At 53.5% G+C, this 18,600-nt stretch overlaps 8 protein-coding genes across 8 annotated transcripts; 2 read left to right on the top strand and 6 right to left on the bottom strand.

Annotated features, from left to right (window-relative positions):
- Positions 1 to 688: 688 nt before the first annotated feature.
- On the bottom strand, positions 689 to 2,973 carry K489DRAFT_131018 (uncharacterized protein). The gene has a single exon (XM_033599044.1). The coding sequence runs from the start codon at positions 2,589 to 2,591 to the stop codon at positions 939 to 941; it is 1,653 nt and encodes a 550-aa protein (XP_033455252.1). The 5' UTR covers positions 2,592 to 2,973; the 3' UTR covers positions 689 to 938.
- Positions 2,974 to 4,187: 1,214 nt separating this feature from the next.
- Positions 4,188 to 5,211, top strand: K489DRAFT_131021 (uncharacterized protein). The gene is made up of 2 exons (XM_033599045.1): positions 4,188 to 4,225; positions 4,286 to 5,211. The coding sequence occupies exon 2, from the start codon at positions 4,483 to 4,485 to the stop codon at positions 5,041 to 5,043; it is 561 nt and encodes a 186-aa protein (XP_033455253.1). The 5' UTR covers positions 4,188 to 4,225; positions 4,286 to 4,482; the 3' UTR covers positions 5,044 to 5,211.
- Positions 5,009 to 6,388, bottom strand: K489DRAFT_385185 (uncharacterized protein). The gene has a single exon (XM_033606032.1). The coding sequence runs from the start codon at positions 6,085 to 6,087 to the stop codon at positions 5,380 to 5,382; it is 708 nt and encodes a 235-aa protein (XP_033455254.1). The 5' UTR covers positions 6,088 to 6,388; the 3' UTR covers positions 5,009 to 5,379.
- A 1,416-nt stretch (positions 6,389 to 7,804) lies between these two features.
- Positions 7,805 to 9,340, bottom strand: K489DRAFT_405257 (uncharacterized protein; the record flags this gene model as incomplete). Its single annotated transcript, XM_033607153.1, has 3 exons — positions 7,805 to 8,853; positions 8,905 to 8,960; positions 9,101 to 9,340. 3 exons carry the CDS (start codon positions 9,338 to 9,340, stop codon positions 8,262 to 8,264), a joined length of 888 nt encoding a protein of 295 aa, XP_033455255.1. The 3' UTR covers positions 7,805 to 8,261.
- A 648-nt stretch (positions 9,341 to 9,988) lies between these two features.
- On the bottom strand, positions 9,989 to 12,210 carry K489DRAFT_385188 (acyl-CoA dehydrogenase NM domain-like protein). Its single transcript, XM_033606033.1, has 3 exons — positions 11,917 to 12,210; positions 10,816 to 11,847; positions 9,989 to 10,725 (listed from the first exon to the last, which is right to left on the bottom strand). Exons 1-3 carry the CDS (start codon positions 11,950 to 11,952, stop codon positions 10,261 to 10,263), a joined length of 1,533 nt encoding a protein of 510 aa, XP_033455256.1. The 5' UTR covers positions 11,953 to 12,210; the 3' UTR covers positions 9,989 to 10,260.
- An 852-nt stretch (positions 12,211 to 13,062) lies between these two features.
- Positions 13,063 to 14,970, bottom strand: K489DRAFT_374551 (multicopper oxidase; the record flags this gene model as incomplete). Its single annotated transcript, XM_033603539.1, has 2 exons — positions 13,063 to 14,837; positions 14,889 to 14,970. The coding sequence occupies 2 exons, from the start codon at positions 14,968 to 14,970 to the stop codon at positions 13,063 to 13,065; spliced, it is 1,857 nt and encodes a 618-aa protein (XP_033455257.1).
- A 1,811-nt stretch (positions 14,971 to 16,781) lies between these two features.
- K489DRAFT_346888 (ribosomal protein S19e) lies at positions 16,782 to 17,683 on the top strand (the record flags this gene model as incomplete). The annotated part of the gene is made up of 3 exons (XM_033602343.1): positions 16,782 to 16,875; positions 16,971 to 17,031; positions 17,095 to 17,683. 3 exons carry the CDS (start codon positions 16,782 to 16,784, stop codon positions 17,393 to 17,395), a joined length of 456 nt encoding a protein of 151 aa, XP_033455258.1. The 3' UTR covers positions 17,396 to 17,683.
- K489DRAFT_131256 (uncharacterized protein) lies at positions 17,391 to 18,037 on the bottom strand. The gene has a single exon (XM_033599046.1). The coding sequence runs from the start codon at positions 17,831 to 17,833 to the stop codon at positions 17,450 to 17,452; it is 384 nt and encodes a 127-aa protein (XP_033455259.1). The 5' UTR covers positions 17,834 to 18,037; the 3' UTR covers positions 17,391 to 17,449.
- Positions 18,038 to 18,600: the final 563 nt, after the last annotated feature.

Raw genomic sequence — 18,600 nt, forward strand, 5'->3', positions numbered from 1 at the left:
TGGAAAGCCATGTCTCTCCACATAGATTTGGATCGTTTCCTCTTCTCTTCTCCTCCGTGCTAACTCGCGAAACGGGATCGGATGTCCTGGGTAGATTTCCCAAAACCGGGTAAAACAACAACAACAATAGTCTCATACTGTGACAATGAGAAAGGTGGGGAGTCTAGTAAACGCCAGGACGCGAGCAAAAGAGAAAAGGAAGAAAAGAAAAGAAAAAGAAAAGACGGCGAAGTACCTAGGTATATATCCATGAGATGACGACAGAAGAAATCCAGACGAAGAAAACCTATGAGTTGTCACTGATGGTTTTGCGCGAGATTCGGTGGAAGAAGAAGGCAAGGCGGTCAAGGAGGAAGAGAGACAGGAGGAGAAGAAAAAGAAGGAGAAGGGTAGCGCCTGGAATTTCTCATCAACAAGATGGAAATAAACACCTATAGATGCTTCGACGTCCGAGGACTAACAACAACAGAGTAGGAAGGAAAGGAATTCCACGGATGGTATCACGTAGTACAAGGAGGACAGTTCGTAGCCACCAAAATCATCGAAACCCCATCGTCGACGAAAAATCAGACTTCGATGTATCATGTCTGAGAGAACCCCCCGCCGATCTCCATTCCCGGGATGGATGACAACCTTAGAAGTAGATCAGGGAGGGAAATGAGGGGAGGATTCCGTGGGCCGGATAGATGTGTCGTTGGAGCCCCCTTCCTGCCTCCTCCGCTCTCGTCGGTTTCTCAGTAGTATGCTATTCCACCTCAGACAGGGACAAGGATGAGAGACGGTGAAGGGATCCGTAGTTTCCAGAAGCAAAAAAAGAAGAAAAGAAAGAGAGAAAGAAAGAGAGAAAAGAGCAGGGGAAGTTGTATATATCATCATCATCATCATTCATCATCCATCATTGCAAAGGGTTTTGAAAAAAAAGTTTACATTCCCCGATCTCATCTCGAGATCATCATCACAATCATCATCATCCAAATATTCCCCGAACCGCGAGATCCTCGCTCGATGCACATCGTCCTCACCTCACGTTGCTCCGACTCCGGCCGACCTCCCACCGCTCCTCGCGATGGCCGCTGCCCCTCTCGTATTTCTCGTCCTCCTTCTTCTCCCTCCACTCGCGGTACTGGTTGGTGGCGATGTTGGCGCCGAGGCCGCCGATGAGGGCGCCGATCGCCATGTCGCGCTGGGCGTTCTTGCCGCCGTTCTTGCCGCCGAACTCGCGCCCCGCCAGGCCGCCGATGACCGCGCCGGCGAGGCCCACGCCCAGCCCTTGCGCCGACGTGTCGAAGGTGTCCTCGAGTTTCTCCTTCCAGCGCGGGCCCCCTTGGTTGCTGCGCGAGCGAGAGCGGCTGCGGCTGTCGTAGTCCGAGTCGCGGCCCCGCCGGGAGGTGCGGCGGGTGAGGTAGGTGTCGCGGTCGCGGTCGTTGCCGCCGCCGTCGCGGTATTGGGTGACGGTGGTGGTGGGCGCGCCTTTGGTGTAGGTGCGGTCGTCGTCGTAGCGGCTTTCGCTTTCGCGGCGGGCGAAGGGCTGTATGGGTGGGTGAAGTTAGCGAAATGGTGTGACGGAACGGGAATGTTATTCGATGATGATGCGCGAAGTAACGAAAGAGGGAAAGAAGTTGGAGGCGAACACGCACCACAAGTGGTCCTGCACCTACCGGACCCCGATAACGTTCCGTCTCCTCAATCACGCGGTCGTAGTCGCGGTCGTCATACCCACGGCCGGTGCCGCGAGAACGACGACCGGATTTCTCATCGTAGTCGCTATCGCCGTCGTCGTCATAACGGCTGCGGGGAGGTTGTGAGCGGGGTCGTTGGCTGCCGGCGTATTGTGAGCCGGCCTCGCGGTAGTCGTCAGCGTAACGGGAAGTCATGGCGCTGTCGCGACGGTAGCTCCCTCCGATGGATTTGTTCGTCGTCGTCGATGAGCGAGGGATCTTGTTCAGTTGGCTGGGCGAGAGGACTTTCTCGGCGCGACGGGTCGGGTCGTCGACTTCGCGTTCGTATTCTCGTAGCACTTGGTCGGAGATGCTGCTTTCACGTTCGAATCCGCGGTCGCGTCGGGTGGGGTTGTTGCTGTTGTTGTTATATGTATATGCACCGGCGGCGGCGGCGGCGGCTCCAACAGCGGCGATAGGAATAGCAGTAGATTGGAAAGTATCGCGTTCGGGGCTGGGGAGTTGGTTGCGTTGTTTTCGGCGCGAAGATGTCGACTGTGCCGCAATGTTGGTGATGGAGGGGGCAGTGTGGTGGTGAGACTCGGGCAAGCCGCCACTTGTTGCAGGCGGCGGTGGTGGAGCAGCAGCAGCAGCAGCACCCGTGGCGGCAGATGACCTCACTTCCCGGCTGCTTCCTCCCGCTTGCGATGATGCGCGTGGTGGTGAGCTGCGCTTTTCCGGGTCTTTGTGGTTAGATCGGGCGGCGGTCTCGGAGTCTCGACGCTTTCTCTCCCTTTCGCGGTCGTACGGCGTGACAACGCTTTCGATCTTTTCGCCGTTGACGTATTTCCGATAGACATCATATCCTTTGTCGAAATGCTTGTCGGTGAGATGGTTGACCGCTTCGGCGCCCAGCTCGACAAAGTCGGCCATGATGGGGAATCCGGCGGTAGAATTGAGAACGTGGCGGGGTTATCCTCTGCTGCTGTATGGTATGAATGGAATATGTTGGTGTCGGGGTGTGCGTTCGTTGTGACAGAGACCGATGGCAGAGGGCGGCCTGACCGAAACCCGTTGGCGAGGCGCAGCAGCAAGCAGCAGGCTTCAAACAATAATAAGCGGCGACAGTTGGGAACCGGCCGGTGTGCTGCGTGGGCGGGCTGATGATGCGCGACTGAGCCTGGGGTAAATAAAACAGAAAGATTCGAGGGCAAGCAGAACCACCAGCCTTGGGCGCGAGAACTGCTCACGTTACCAGCCCACACACAGTATAAGTATGAACCAAATTTCCAGAGTTTCTCAAACAAATCGGAGGAGGTGCAATCAGGTGAGGAGGCGGCCGATTCTCTAAATGCAACCACTCTCGCTCAGATGACGACACTGCCAGAAGAAGAGAGACCTCCTGTGGTGTGATCTACTGTACTGTATCACCCGTAGGCACAGCCACGTTGGCATGAAAATGGTTCTCCCGTCTGCCCTGCTCTCTGCCCTGTCTGGCTTTCTAAACGAGCTGCAATTCGGCGGCGGACCTGGAGGCGTGGGCGTGGGCGTGGTCGGCGCTGGCCTTTGCGAGTGGGACGGACGGACCAGCACACACGTCCGCAAGCGCGCTGCACGGTGGTGATCCGGTGGGGTTGCCCGTCGCCGTGGTGGGAAAACGGATGACGTCCTGTTGCAGCTCAAGCGGAGTTCGTGGATGGGGAGGAATGATCCACGAGGAAAGCGTGGGTGTGTATGTGTTTCTGTGGATTTTGGGGATGTCGAGATGCGTGTCGCAAATTTTGTGGAATTGTTTGTCCTCGATTTGAATCTATCCAAGTCTTTATCGCAGAGTTCGTCGTGGGACTTGTCGTGCTGATATGGTGCTGATGTGGTGCCCGACTGATGAGCGGTGAGGGCTACCTCGCAACCTGCTAGCGAGGGGGATGAAGTAATGGATTTCCCGAATCACGCGCGTAGTCAATCAATACGTCGCGGCTATGTATCGGCGTCTTGACCAAAGACCAGCAGGAGGCTATCTGTCGGCGATACTCTGGAACCAGATCTGAGACGACGCAAAATGCAAGTCTGCCAGTAAAACAACAAGCCTGCTCCGTTTTCTGGTACACTAGCTGGAGGGAGTGCTGCACTTTATCCGATCGTCCGCCTTCTGAGATTGGAGATGGCTGTCTGATGAGATCGCGTGCGCACCCTTCGACCGGTGTCAGATATGCAGCCGCTGTTGTCGTGCGTTTCTGCTGTCGCTTGTCGGGTGAGGAGAGGAAGATGTCTTGCAGGAGGGATATGCAGAGCATGTTCGCCCCGGCCGTCCTTCTGTGGGTGTTATTATAGCCTTTCTCGGTCACCGCGTGTGGATGTGTTCGTGTAGAACGATGAGCGGGCGGGCGGGCTGGAAGCGACGATCCCTCTGCCTGTCCGCCTTTCTGGATGCGGTCAATTCAGCCCGACCTCGCGACCAATCAGCCCGATACAGAGGGAATCTACTCTCGACGATTTCTCGACGACGACCATGAATCGTGCGTTGACACGACAGAAACTCGGCAGGATGATGGCTTTGCGTCGAACAGGCATGTATCCTTCATTATTGATGACGAAGTAACAATGATAGTAATATTGATTGGTGGAAGTATCGGGCATCTGTCGTACTTCCTCGAGGAATTGTCCCTCGCAGTATGTGGGTGTAACTCGCTCCTTTCGTCCGCACGACGGTCACCTACGAGAACAACCACACTGTATTACAATATACCAGCCTTTCCGACATACTTTTCTGCCGAGTAACGAAAACTGACCCTAGCCAGGGTGACATGATAGAAGCGAGGAACACATGGCGGTCTACGAAAAAGGACATCCATTCATCATAGTCCCCACGTCAACCGATGGAAAGAGATCGGCGGCGCACGTTTTTTCTTGCACGCGGCCGGCCCGGGCAGAACAGAACAGGGTCCGCAAGGGAGAAGGAACGGCTCGATACACTTCCCGCCAGGCGCGCGATGGAAACCTTGGATACCTAGGTGACTGCCCAGGTGTGTTATGCCATCGCCAGGGTAAGCGCGGTTCGGACTTGAGCGGCACAGCACAGCACAGTGGTTCGTCCGATCGTTCGGGTGTGTGGGCGCGTACGCGAAGGAATCTTCCGAGAGTGAGAGGCACAGTAATAATGAGGCTCCAGACTATTGCGACCATCGTCATCGCAGGAAGGAGTGTGTTCCTTCCTGGACCCACTTCCAGGGACACCCGGCACTTTGTGATCGTTCGCTACCCACTTGTCACTTCGTCACTGCTGGCCCACTCACCCCGATTTTTGTTGTTTCACGGCGCTGTCACTGCGAATACTGCACGAGCCAAGCAGGTTTTCCCGCGCATGATGGAAGGCTTATCGCGTTGATGTTATAGAGGTGTACATAGAGTCTTGCCTCTCCAGGGTCGTTTCCCATCGCTCTGGCTTGACAGCTGGTTTCCATAATACCTAGGTTGGCGGTGATCCTTCGACGTGTGCAAGGTTATCCGTCCACGGCCCTCGACAAAACTTGCGATAGGTGTCTCGTCAACTTTCGCTTCGATGTCAGTCCAAACTCAACATTCAGCCTCCACCAGCAACCGACTAAACAAACAAAGTTAAGAAAGTCAAAAAACAAACAATACCAGGAATCTCATACTTCCTCCGCACATGAAATCAACCAATCACCATAGATACACACTTCGAAAACTCACTCCTCCCTATTCAATCCCTGATAAAAACCGGATTCGTCCCCGAATACTGCACCCTCTTCTTCTGCCCCAGACTCAACGCCGACAGCACCGCCAAGACCACGAATTCCCCTCCCAACGCCTCCGTCCTTCCACTGTTGAAAAATGCAAAATGCCCCGAAAGCTTCCAGCTCCACGGATCATACGCGTACGCCGCCACCGGCTCGCCCAACTCCGCCCCGTGGCCGATCCGCAGCAGCACCCAGCCCGTCTTGTCCCGGTTCCCCAGGCTCTGCACCTCCGGGCCCCGCGAATCCACCCATTCGAAATGCTCCGGCGCCGGGATCCCCGGGACGAGCAGGTCGAAGGAGCCGTTGGCGGATTGCGTGCGGAAGTGGGTCCGGGTGGTCTCCATCTTGTGGGTGGTGTCGCCGGATGAGGGGAGGGTGATCTCGACGGATTTGCTCCTGATGACGGCGCTGCCGAGGAGAGGGGAGTCGGTCTCGGGTCCCGAATGCAGTCCGATCTTCGAGTGCAGCAGATGTTCCCATCCGCCGGAGATCGCGTGTAATACTTGGCCCTTTTGGTGGCCGATGTAGAATTCGAAATGCGTGAGGCGTGCTTTGCGGTAGTAGATCTTGAAGGCGAGGGGAAGGTTGACGCTTGGGTGGATTCCGGCGGGAGGCTGCCAGGAGGTCTCCACGTCGGAGGTGTCGTCGGTGTCGGCTGTTGTGGAGGCCATTCTCGGATTTGCGCAGCGATGCGATGTTGTTCGTAATCGAAAGGTTTTCGCGTTGCGAGCAATCGTTCGCTCCGGTGGTGATGGTATTATATGCGACGACCTCAGCACGGGATGATTTCAAGCCACCAGCATTGGCACGATGATGTCAAGGCTTGGTCTCGCGCTTGTCGTTGGACGGATATTGCACGACGCTCCTGTCCGGATTCAACGTACAGGTGATCATCACTCTTTCGCTTCAGTCCCCGGGTACACTTGGACGTTTAATCCTTTGCACAGCCTGGGTCGGATCTACAGGAGACCGTGGCTGTGCGGCGATCATGAACAGATGTAGACGGCGGGCGAGCTATGGTCACGATCGACAATATCGCAGACTCACGAGGCTTCATTCGTTCCATTGCGCCTGGGTATGCTTACCCTAGAACTTTGCGCATCATTGAATATCCTGCGAGGCTCTTACTTGTACTCATACAATTGTTGTCCAACTCATAGGAAAATGTACAGGTCTGGGAGGTGGACAGCCACCTATTACGTCATTGTTCCTCTGTCGGAGCAATTTCCGCCGCGGTACCCTTCATGACTTCAATTAAGCTTGAAGCAACAACACGCTTCTCAAAACACGATCAGAGGAGAAATCGTGATGACAAACAAGAGTGACAATTTGCCGTCCCTTGCGAAGTATACTAGAAGATGTAGCGGCATCACATTGATTGCTACAGGACCGAGATGATCCTGCATAAAATTGGGTTGCAACCTGACCGTGCACCTGCTTGCAACCTATTCACATATCCATCTCACCCCTATCGAGACCAGAGGGAGCGTGTGATCCCACTGCGACCTTTCACACGCGTCCGTCTAAGCCATGCACGGAAAACATCCCGTTTTCAAATCTCCCGCGACTCTTGCGTCTGCCAAGAGAGGCCTGCCAGCTCTGCCAAGCAAACGCGCGTGTGAGGCACGGGTTTGATTTGATCGAATCACCGCATGGCATGTGTTTCCACACCACATCCCTAAATTCAGATCACAATCAATATCGACCACCGATTTGGCTCGCGCGCGTTAAACGTGCTGGGCTAGAGAGAGAGCGGATGAGGGAAACGAGGAATTTGCCCTGTGATGCTCTTGTTTCGGTGATGAGTCGGTCCCGGGAAGAGTTCTGTGATCTCCCTCATCGCAGAAGCGCAGTTTTCACAGCAGCCCGGCTTCGAAGGGCGCCAACGAACAACAAATGAGTACACGTCTGGCGCATGGAACAACGCGGTACGAGCTGTGTCTGCCAACAACAACAACGTAGTGGAGTCCAAAACGAACAAAATAGCTCCGTCGCCAGATCGGCAGGCAGGCTGTGCCTACATATAATACAAGGATGGGCACTTGGCGCATGGAATCGACGACGCTATTGCTATGGACGCGGCACAGTAGCGTCACTGCAGGCGCGAATGGCAGGCAAGCTTCCTGCAAGCTTCACAGCCATGCAGAATAACCATTCATTTGTTACAAGGTGTGTGTGTGTGTGAGTGAGTGTATGGGTGAGTGGGTGGGGATGTGCGCATCTCGCGATTCGTGGCAATCGCCAACATGATATTTCGATTCAATCTCATGATGCTTTTTTGAAATTATGAAGTAACGACTTGTTGTTTCACAGTGTCGCATTTATTTTCGCCTGTGAGCTTGCGAAGCTGCGTCGTGCCAAACGCTTAAATGCGCCACCGAAGCGCCTCATAGCGAAGGTTAAAACGCCGCTACACGTTCTTCTGCCGGATAATTCCAACGTGTAAGCTCTGGTGCGAATCACATACATCCCACGATCGTGGTAGATGAGGTCTCCCTGTACGATGATCGTACGTGCCTGCACCTTGATGGCTGTGGATGTTGACAGGATGCATTTCTCGCCGAAGCTCGCGTTGGGTTCAAGATAATGTACATGAAATTTTCTGGGTCGTGTGGAGGAATTGCTTGATCTTCTATCTACTGCGTGCTGTGCGACCTGATAAGCAGGATAGCGTGTAGAGTGCATAGACAAGATCGAAGATGACGAAGCAATGATGAGAGTGGTGCAGATAAAAAAGACCATGTCAATCATCACGTTCTCATTCCCATTGAGTAGGGACTGAATTCGCACAGCCGCGGACAAATCTGAACACCTTCGGGTTCCCTCAAGAGTGGAATGTTTCTATCTAGAAGAACATCCAGAGAGCGGCAAGGACGGTCGTTCCGGCGACGGCGAAGGATGCTCCGCCGTAGAGGGAAGAGGCTGCGTTGTTGAAAGCGGCGAAGCTTTCACATTTACCCGTGGCCTGAATGAAGGGGTAGGCATCGTCCAGGGAGAAGCTCTGGAAGGACTTTTGGGCACTGCGGCACTGTCCGCCGACCTGGGTCTGGCAGGTGAGTTGGTAGTAGAGTTTGGTGTCGTCGCAATCGCGGCCTTCGTACACTCTCACGGCCCGGCCGCTGTTCTGGCCTGCGCCGGCCCCCTTGTCGGTGATGTTGGTGGACTTGATCCAAACGCCGGTGTAGTTGAAACCACGCTGGTAGAGCTCGCGGTTGATCAGGGTGTAGTTGACGCCCCAGTATTGAGGAGGAATGTTGATGTTGTTCGGCTCATGTTTCCAGCCACTGTTATTGCCTTGGCTGAACAGGTCGTCGATGTTGAAGCAGACTTTGTCGACGTTGTAGCTTGGAGTGGTCAGGGAGATGGATGATGCGGGCAAGCCGGCGCCATCTGCACAGTTGGAGCTCAATCCGTGGAAACCTATGGTAAGATTGTTCCTTTCCAGAGGTCAGTCGCAGCTGCAGTGCATATCCCAAGGATATAATTACCCAAAAGATCCGTCTGGGGAGACGGAGGCATCTGGATCGATTGCAAGCGCGCCTTGCTGCTACAAGAGTAGAACCAAAAGCGACGACACAGCGTGGAACTTCATGATTGCAGGACTAATGTTATGTTTAAAGGGAGGAGACTGCTTCGAATATCGTTTGAATTGCTTGACCGGAAGAAAAGGATCGCAACCCAGACCTTCAACAGTGACGGATTCGAAGCCATTATATCACTTTCAGCTTCGCGCAGGATGACCGAATCTTTCGAATACGGCACAGTCAAATCGTCGATCGACGTCATTTCGCGATCCTGTGAACGTAACACCAGAGAGTCTGCTCTTGGAAGACGGTGTGATCGTAACATTAGTGTCTTGGTATTTGCGGCACGCCTCGAATGATCGGCATCGGCACTGCAGGCCATACTCTGTCTGCTGTACATTTGCAAGCGCCTCAGCCTACCAATGGAAATATTTCATTCTTGAGGCAATGCTAGATCCTGGTAAAGTCTGATTGTGTGCAAATCGTGACGGCTCGGTGGTGAATACGTAGCACCCAATGGGATGCTGTGTCTTGTTACCATACACGCAACCGGCAGACGAAAGCCCAATCTACTGTTCCCGATGATGGATTGAGATAGGCTGTCATTTCGTCCGGTATCGACTTAGCGATCTCCTGCTCCATGTGAGTATCTCCGAGTACATTCATGAGTTGGGCTTCGAGTATAAAGAGGAATCCTCGATCAATTCGCAACCGATCCTATGCATCGGCGTCGTGAGATGAACAAAATTCACGGACAAGCTGTCCGCCATTTGCATTTCATTCCCGTCCCTTTTGCGGCAAGGTGGTTTCGAGACTTCAGCGACGCCCAGAGTAGGATCTGAGACGAAAACGTGATCAAGACTTCTTCCTCCCAGCAAATCGATAGGCATAAATCAAAATTTCGAGATGCGGGATATCGCATGATGGAACAATTGGCGAAAAAGCTGGAAAGTCGCCTATCTGTCCCACCCGCCCGGGCTGGCCCGCTCCAGTCACTAACTTTTCGCCCCTGACCACCTGTAAATTGATGGAGATCAGCCCTTCAATTTGATGGGCTGATTGCCTCGAACCACTATTTTTGAAAATAACATCGAAAGTGCAGACATACGGTTGGTTTCTTCACTTTTTCCCTCACATCAGATTATTTCTTCATTCCGAAGAACGGGCGGCCTTTGAAATCTCGCCACTCGGTTCTTGATTATTTTCCGCTGCGGGAGGGAGGACGTGGAGGGAAATTTAAAACAACATGTATGGACTGTATATCATTTATCCCCATCAAGACATCAAAGAAGGCAGCCAATGCAAAGCGATTCAAAAGTTCTACAGCTTCGCGTTCGGCATCGACCTCATCGCCTGCCTGACACCAAGGTCCGCAAGAATCTCCTCCGTACCACCAAGGATGGCATCGAATTTATTCGTACGGTTGAAGTTCTCCACAACCCAACCCATGCCGGTCTGGGTAATACCCCGTCCTCCGAAAATGTTCGTCGCGTCATCCGCAACCTCATACGCGCAACGGGTGGAGTAGTTCTTGAGGAGGGCGATGGTGCCGCCCAGGTGTTTGGATTGCTCGGCGTAGCTCATCTTGGTCATTTGGTACGTGACGGATTCCAGCCAGGCTTGGTTGGCTTCGACGAGGGTGATCATGCGGGCGATTTTGGCGCGGATGACGGGTTGGTTGATGAGCGGTTTGCTGAAGACGATGCGTTGGTGGGCCCATTTTAGACATTCCTCCAGGGCGGTGCGGGACCAGCGGGCGACCATGCCGGCCATCATCCATCGTTCCTGGGAATATTGTCAGTCTTCTGTTTTCTTTCCGGAATAAAAGCGATCTGACGAGGGTAGTTGCGGGAAGGTGATTGGAAAGAGACTTACGTGGTTGAAGTTGGACATGACGACCTGGAAACCCTTGTGCTCGGGACCGAGGAGGTGTGCCTTGGGAACCTTGACATTGTTGAACTCGATGTAGGTGGTACCGGCGGCAGGGGAGTATGAAGTCTTGATGGGCTTGGTGTCGACGTTCTCATCGCGCTCGACCAAAAGCACGGTGTAGCCCTTCTCGCTCTTACACGCCACCACGAAGTAATCGCAGAAGACGCCATTGGTGATCCACTTCTTGGTACCGTTGACGATGTAGTGCGAGCCGTCCTTGCTCAACTCCGCCGTTGTCCGCAGGCCAGCGACGTCGGAACCAGCAAAGGCCTCGGTGACGGCCAAGCAGATCTTCTTCTTTCCGGAAAGAACTTCCTTGGAGATGCGCTCGCGGAGCTCCGTGTTCTCGCACCAGGCGTGCACTGCGGTCAGACCGATGGCCATTCCGGCGAGGTTGCCGTCCTGGAAACCACGCGAGTTGCAGCGCGCGATCTCCTGGCTGGTGATCATGTCGTGGAAGTAGTCGAAGTCCTCGCCCTTGATTCCGCCCAGCAGGGTGCGGCCGGCCATGTGCTTGCCCGGGCCGAGACGGCAGGCGAGGAAGTTGTTGGCGGCCATCTTGTCGATGAGTTCCTGGCTGATGTGGGTGCCATCGCGCTCGGCGGCGCGCGCCTCGGGGAGGATGTGGGTCTCGACGAACTCGCGCACTGCACGCTGGTAGGTGCGGTGGCTGTCGGTGAAGTAGGGCGAGTAGTATTGTTTGGTGAGCCAGAGCGGTTCGCCGTAGGGCACGGTGCTCAGGTCGCCGGCCTTGTGCTCGATGACCTCGGGTTTCTCGCCTTCGATAGTGCCAATGTGCAGACTCTTGTAGTTGGTGAGGACCTCATTGCGGTGGAGGTTGTAGAAGGCTTCGGTGGCGTCCTGGCCGGCGACTTGAGTGAGGACGACGGAACCTCCGGGGTGGGCGTCGACGAATTCGCTGAGGTCGTAGACTTTGTGGTCAACGATGATCCAGAGATCTTCCTCGGTGTTGTGCTGTGACGGGGCAATTCAATTAGTATTGGAAGTAATGATCGCCACTGTGCGTATGTCGGTCGTTCTCACCTTGGCCACTTCGGCCCGTGTGATAGAAGCACTCATGATGGCGTTGGCGGGGTGTTTCGAGATGTGTAATGCTAGAAGCAAGAGAGAGAAAGAAGGCAAAGATGTAGACCACGCACACCGAAACAAAGGTCGAAGAAGAGCTTAAGCACCAGCCGCACGCAAAGTAAAAATAACACTACAGCAACATGAGGAGAAGTATTTCGAGCGGCGCAAACACGACCGCGACGAGTCTGCGAGTGAGTTTACAGCCGCCCTGCAGTGCAGATTTGGCTTTCGGCCGAGGTTTGTCTAGTTTGTTGCCGTAGCAGGGGACCACCACCGCCGCCAACACGTGAAATGCATAGGTAATCGTCTCATCTTACTATGGATCGAGGCTGAATCCGATGAATCAGCATCAACTTACCGAGGCCGGATTGGACGGGGTAAAGCCGTTGGCGCTGAAAGCGCGGACTTGAGACCCTCATCTCATACAAACTTTGCATCCCACTCCGCACTTTTTGCAGGGCGATTTGGAGAGAGTTGCGGCGAAAGCCAAAAAGGGCGAACGTAATTCACAGTCCGCCGATTTCTTAGGCCCGGGGTTTTCGTGGGGCAGAATCTGGGGCCAGGCACGCCAGGGAGACTCTCATTCTGTGTGCTAGAAATGCTGGTGAATGACCTTCTTCTCTTCTGCAGGCTCTCGGGTTCGGTGTCCACCGGCTCGGCTGTTTGGTGCCGGACTCTATACTGCCAGTGACTGCCCGGCCGACAGATTCTGATGATGATCAGCAGCGAACCGATGAAAAAGTTGTCAACAAATACCTATCGCAAGGAACTCTTGTGCAGCTGTGCACTGACTCTTCATTTGAGATGTGGGATATTTGATCCGATGGAAAATCATTTTGCATTAAGAATTAACGATGCTGCTTCCTGACCTGCAGGACTACATCATCTCGACCCCCGACATCTCGTCGGAGGCAAACTATCTATCTAGTTATGAAAATGTCTATGTAACAGATCTGGGAATAAGTAAAGTAAAAATCGCAAAGCGACAAAATGTCCACCAGCAGGGATCAACCCTAGCCTTCCCTCCGCTTGCAAGTAAGAATGTGAAATCAGGCGCGCGAACCAAACAGACTCTCTCCTTCTCTCGCTCGTGGTCATCCTTCACAACCCATCATCAATCTGCTTCACAACATTCCCTCCTGTCCACTCTGCCCAATCACGACATGTCTGCGCCATAACACTCGGAATCTCCATGCGCATAATATCCTCAGGTCGTTCGAGGATACTCATGACGAAACCGGACGCCGCATGCCAAGTCATGTGACAGTGGAAAGGCCAGACACCGGGGTTGTCCTGGTTCCACTGCACGACGAGGTATTCGCCGGGGAGGACCTGTTGGACGTCACGGCGTTGCGGATTCTGTGGGTTGGTGATATGACCGTCCCAGCAGGACTGGAAGGTCGATTCGTCGGCGTTAGGCGCCTCGGTGAATTTCTCCGCGAAGAATTCGAAAGAGGCGCGGTTAACGTCGCTGCCGTCTTCGCCAGGGAAGGCGGTGGCCGTGCGGTTGTCGAGGCATTTTCCTGACGCGAGCACGAACATGTTGTGGCCGTGGAGGTGCATCGGGTGAGGCATGGGACCAGTGTTTTGCACGACGAAGATGATAGAGGTGTTGGTGCCGTAGTTGTGGACATTTTCAATGTAGGGGAAGTCGAGGTGGCCGAGTTTGGCTTCGAGGAGATCTGGGTCGTTGTAGTTGGTGCGGAAGGTTCGACCGGCTATGTACCAGAGGAGATGGGTGCCGTTTGTCTGGGCTGTGATGGGGATGATGGATTGCACGCTGGGAGGTGGAGGTGCGATTGGGTATGCTGGTAAGGTGAGTGCCAAGTCGTCATTTCCGCAGAACGTGTTGTACGCGTTGGGTCCTGCTGCTGAGGTTGGAAAGATGGAGTGATCGGCTTCATCGTAGTAGATGGCGGCCTTGGCTTCGACCTGTCCGATCCGTTGGGAGCATGGCGCGATCCATGACCGCATCCATACAGATGAGCCAGGCTTCATCCATGCTTCGACAATCACATCGCTTCGCTGTCCGACCGCAAGAGTGATGTGATCCGTCACGTACGGCTCGATCGGTACAAAGTCGTTTGCAATGACCTTGAAGAAATGCCCGTCGATCGTGAACTTCTGAGTCGCCATACATGCTGCGTTGATGAGACGAAGTCGGTACGATTTTCCAGATTTGAATTGATATTTGGCGATGGAGCCCTCGGCATTGCCGTAAGGATTCATGCCGTTGATCAAATTATTGTTTGAAGGCGGGATGCGCATGTCCGGGAATGGTGCCATCAATGTCTGGACCAGCTCTTGGTAAGGTTTGTGAACCCAGTCCGACAAAATGACCGGGCCGATGTCTTCATCATATTCAGCATGATTGGGACCGTAGACGACCAAAGGACCAAATGCTCCGTTTGCAGATTGAGCATCGTAGTGACTGTGATACCAGCTTGATCCATAGAGCTGTGCTTGGAACAGATAAGTGAAAGACTTTCCAGGCGCGATCGGACACTGTGAAACACCAGGCACACCGTCCATCCACTGATGGCCCTTGTGCTGGAAACCGTGCCAATGCAAAGCGGTACCCTCGTCGGGAAGGTTATTCGTGATAGTGACTTCGATCCAATCACCCCAATTCGCTTCAATGAGTGGACCGGGGACTTGACCGTTGATGGTGTAGCACATCAGCGAAATGCCGTCTGGTGCACATGGGGTCTGCGTGAGGGTAAAGTCGTAGTGACGCTTCACGCCCGTCTCGGGCCATCGATTGTAGGCATCAGTATCGTTGGCTTGCCAAGTACCCCAAGGATAGCCATTGGGTAGAGGGTTGTTGGTCAAGAAGTTGGGGAGGTAGGAGGTTGTCCCGGTTAGGTTTTTGGTGTCTGGTCCCAATTGTCAATTTCGGCTTTCCAAGCATGTCAAGATGGACTTACATTCACCGCAGAGAGGCGGCAGACTGGCAGCAGCACAACCGGCCAAAAGAAGGGCGCCGACGGCTTTGCTCAGCTTGGCCATGCTTGAAAGCGGAAGAGAAGGTCTGAATGAATGAAGTGCCTTCTAACTGCAATCAATGGGGTATCAATTATAAATAAAAGAACGAAGAAACAAGAAGGAGTGTTGTGCCACAGGGCTTGATGCTCGAGGGCTTGAGTGTGCAGGAAAGTTATGATCAGTAGGATCTTGTATCTTTATGTAGTCATGCCAGTGTAGCGAAGGAAGTGCACGATGCTAAGCCGTCGAGCAATTCATCCGTCACCAGCCATTCATCTTGGTGATGGCTACGCAACCAAATGAGCGGATGCAACGCCGAGTAGGGACTTGAAGGGCTAACAGATCGCCTATATCAGCCCGCCCGATGATGGGCAGAACGTCCGTCTCCACGTGAGCATGGCCAATCCAGCCTCCATAAAAATGATCATGAAATGACATCCTATAGTAGGCAGCCCCCAAGGTCGCCTTGGCAGCAGGCATGGTATGACAGACTCTTCTGATCAAGTACCTGGCTCCGCAAGACCCAAGGATGTTGGGAGGGCAATCGATCTTGGCTATCGGACTCTACCGTTCTGAAGATGTGCCGTAGTGATTCCAATGGCGGTCGATATATCCGTATAACCGACGGGTCTCCATCGGAGAATGAGCTTGAATCTGGGCAAAGTCATGGTGCCATGCAAAGTCCTCGGGCATAAATTGGGAAATCGATCTGTCGTGAACGTGGCGCGCTGACATTTCCACAGGCCCGGCCGACAGTTCCATGGGTCTGCTTTGTGTTGCCGAGCAGAGACTGCCGGCGCCTAGACAACATCTCCAACAGACAGAAGAACTCAGAGCTTGTTTGCTCTCCCGTAAGATAGCCGTCGCGAAGTTCAGCTCGCCATGCGAGATGTAGAGCATCCGCATGTTCTTTGAACTTTCCACATGTCGTCTATCAACCCCGCAGGCAGGAGTCCCTCGCGGACTGGTCTCATGCAGGGCAGTGAGACAAGAGGAAGTCGTTAAATTCTGCACATGTTGCGGTAATGGAAATGATGATGCGAGATTGCAACGTTCAGGACGTTCTGCGAACCAAAAAGCAGGGAACGTCAAGATTTGTCTCGATCGCTGTGCGGCAAAGTGCCGGTCGCGCTCAACCAAACTTTTGATCACCAGAAACACGAAGCTGCCAAGGTGCTGGTTGAATTATGGATCCTGGTGTCCATACAAATCGATTTCACGGTATCGCACTTCTCCAAATGATTTGCTTGATTTATATAACTCATTTCAGTCGAGCTCGAGAGCCGAATCGCTAGAAGCCGCAGTAATGTAAGGCGCTCACGGAGCTACATGTCCGCCAACAGCGTTATGAATACCGATGTGGGACAATGGCAAGTCGTGGAGAGTAATTGGATCTTGTGAGAACCCTTTTACTGTAGATGAGCGAATGCCATCTCGAATCACAATGACAGCGCGAATATTCGACCAGGCGTGCCTCAACATCAAGTTCTACGTTAGTACTCTCCACTCAAGAGGAGTTCCAGCCAAAACGACAGATTCACCCAATGCCCAGGTGGCTTCAATTACATGGGCATGTTCGACCTCCTCCACGTCTGGTCTTCATGAGCCTTGACAGCCTCAGAGAGTAGGGCGGAAACTTTCTGCCTCAGGCAAGACTGATCCCACGAGGTTGGTCTTTGCGCTTAACCATTTTTGGATATGTGAAATTCTTGGCGCACAAAAGCTCAATTGAGGATCCTCAATATCGGTCGATGTGAGGATTCGAGCCACGACGAACACATCTGCACCCTCTCACCACCACCTTCTCCGCCAAAGTCTCCAACACTACCGCCAAAATGACTGGTGTTTCCGTTCGCGATGTCCCCGCCGACAAGTTCATCGAGGCCTACGCCGCCTTCTTGAAGCGACAGGGAAAGCTTCCGATTCCAGGTCCGTGAATACCATGAAAAGAGAAAGAGAAACCTGAATCCCGTGTGGAACGGGGGACTGCGGTGTCTGCAAATATGCTGACACAAAGTCTACAGGTTGGTCCGACACTGTCAAGACCTCGCAAGCCAACGAGCTTCCTCCGCAATCACAGGACTGGTAAGTTGTGATCAGATGCATCTGTTGTATCATCGCGGGCGAAGTGCTTATCGGCTCCATCAGGTTCTACATCCGCGCCGCTGCTGTCGCCCGTCACATCTACGTCCGCAAGACTGTCGGTGTCGGCCGTCTGCGCAAGGTCCACGGTGGTGTCAAGAACCGTGGCTCCCGTCCCTCCCACCACGTCGATGCTTCCGGATCTGTCGACCGAAAGATCGTTCAGGCCCTGGAGAAGATCGGTGTTCTCGAGCACGACGAGGAGAAGGGTGGCCGTCGTATCACCCAGTCCGGCCAGCGTGATTTGGACCGTATCGCCCAGACTACTATCGAGGCCGAGGACGACGACGACGAGGATGACGAGTAGACGATCTATCTGCATTCTTTCTACAGTACAATTTTGCATGGGCTTGGCGTGGCGTTAGGTCTGACTACAGGGCCGTCTGGTCGGTTGAAAATGATCGATATGAACCATGACTTGCATGTCGGTCGTCGACGAAGTACTGCTCGGAAGGTGGAAGTTCCCGTATACCCAGGTCACACCATCAAGTAGGAAATTCGCGGCGACGCAGGCGCATTCCACTCCACATGCCGTCATAGATCTATGTATGTACGAAATGAGCGGTTTGCGCTTTACGAAAGTGCTCCATGCAATATCATGTCCGAGGAGCATAATCTGCACTCGGCGAAAGTACCACACATGTCTTCGCTTGTTTTCGATGCTTGTCAGCGTGTCAATTGTGATTTCCAAGGCTTGTAACGTCCCTCCCGGCGTTACGAGCCACCCTGCGTAACGAGCCAGCATTGAACACTTTCAGCCATAATATTTCGCAGTACCTGAATCAACTCGCTCCAAGATATCGAGACTGCGAATTGACATGCTAGCTTCCTATCGACCGCTCAGTGTGCAAATTGGTTTCATCTCGCCAACGCTGTCATCGATTCCGTCATTGTGCGAAATCCGACCTCACCTGTCGATCGCTTCGTATGGGCGCAACATAGATCTTTCTGCACCTTTATCGGTCCCGATGGGTCGTTTGTATGTATATCTACAGCTGCACTCGATCTTGTTTCAATCAGACCGAGACTGCGCGATCCCGAGCGCTGCCGCCGTCGACGTTCATGATCTCGTTTTCAAATCCCTATTGCTGAGTCATGCTCGCGGCTGAGAACTTCGAAGAACCATGTTATGCGCCTCCGTAATCCAGCCAAGCACACTTGTCCACATCGGAGGCTCTGAAACCACCGTGGTCTACAAAGCCGGACATTCAGATAGGTAGTTCGTACATCCGGTTGCCGACAGTCCTCGTAGGGGTCACAACACAACGATGCAAGAAGAGATGTCCGGCAATCATCCCTAACGACTCTCTAGATGAACGGTACACTAAGAGAAGACGAGAGCAAAGAGACAGACTTTGAGCATTGCTGTAGCTTGCGTGTGATGAGATCTCCTATGTACAAGCCGCAGATATTGACTGTACAGCTGAGCACTCGTTGCTGTATCTGATCCACGACTTGGTCTTCTCCCTCATGCCTCGACAGAGAATGGATTCCTTTGGGAACAAGATTGTC

This window comes from Dissoconium aciculare, assembly GCF_010015565.1.
Source record: "Dissoconium aciculare CBS 342.82 unplaced genomic scaffold K489scaffold_21, whole genome shotgun sequence".
In the NCBI taxonomy this organism is placed as follows: domain Eukaryota; kingdom Fungi; phylum Ascomycota; class Dothideomycetes; order Mycosphaerellales; family Dissoconiaceae; genus Dissoconium; species Dissoconium aciculare.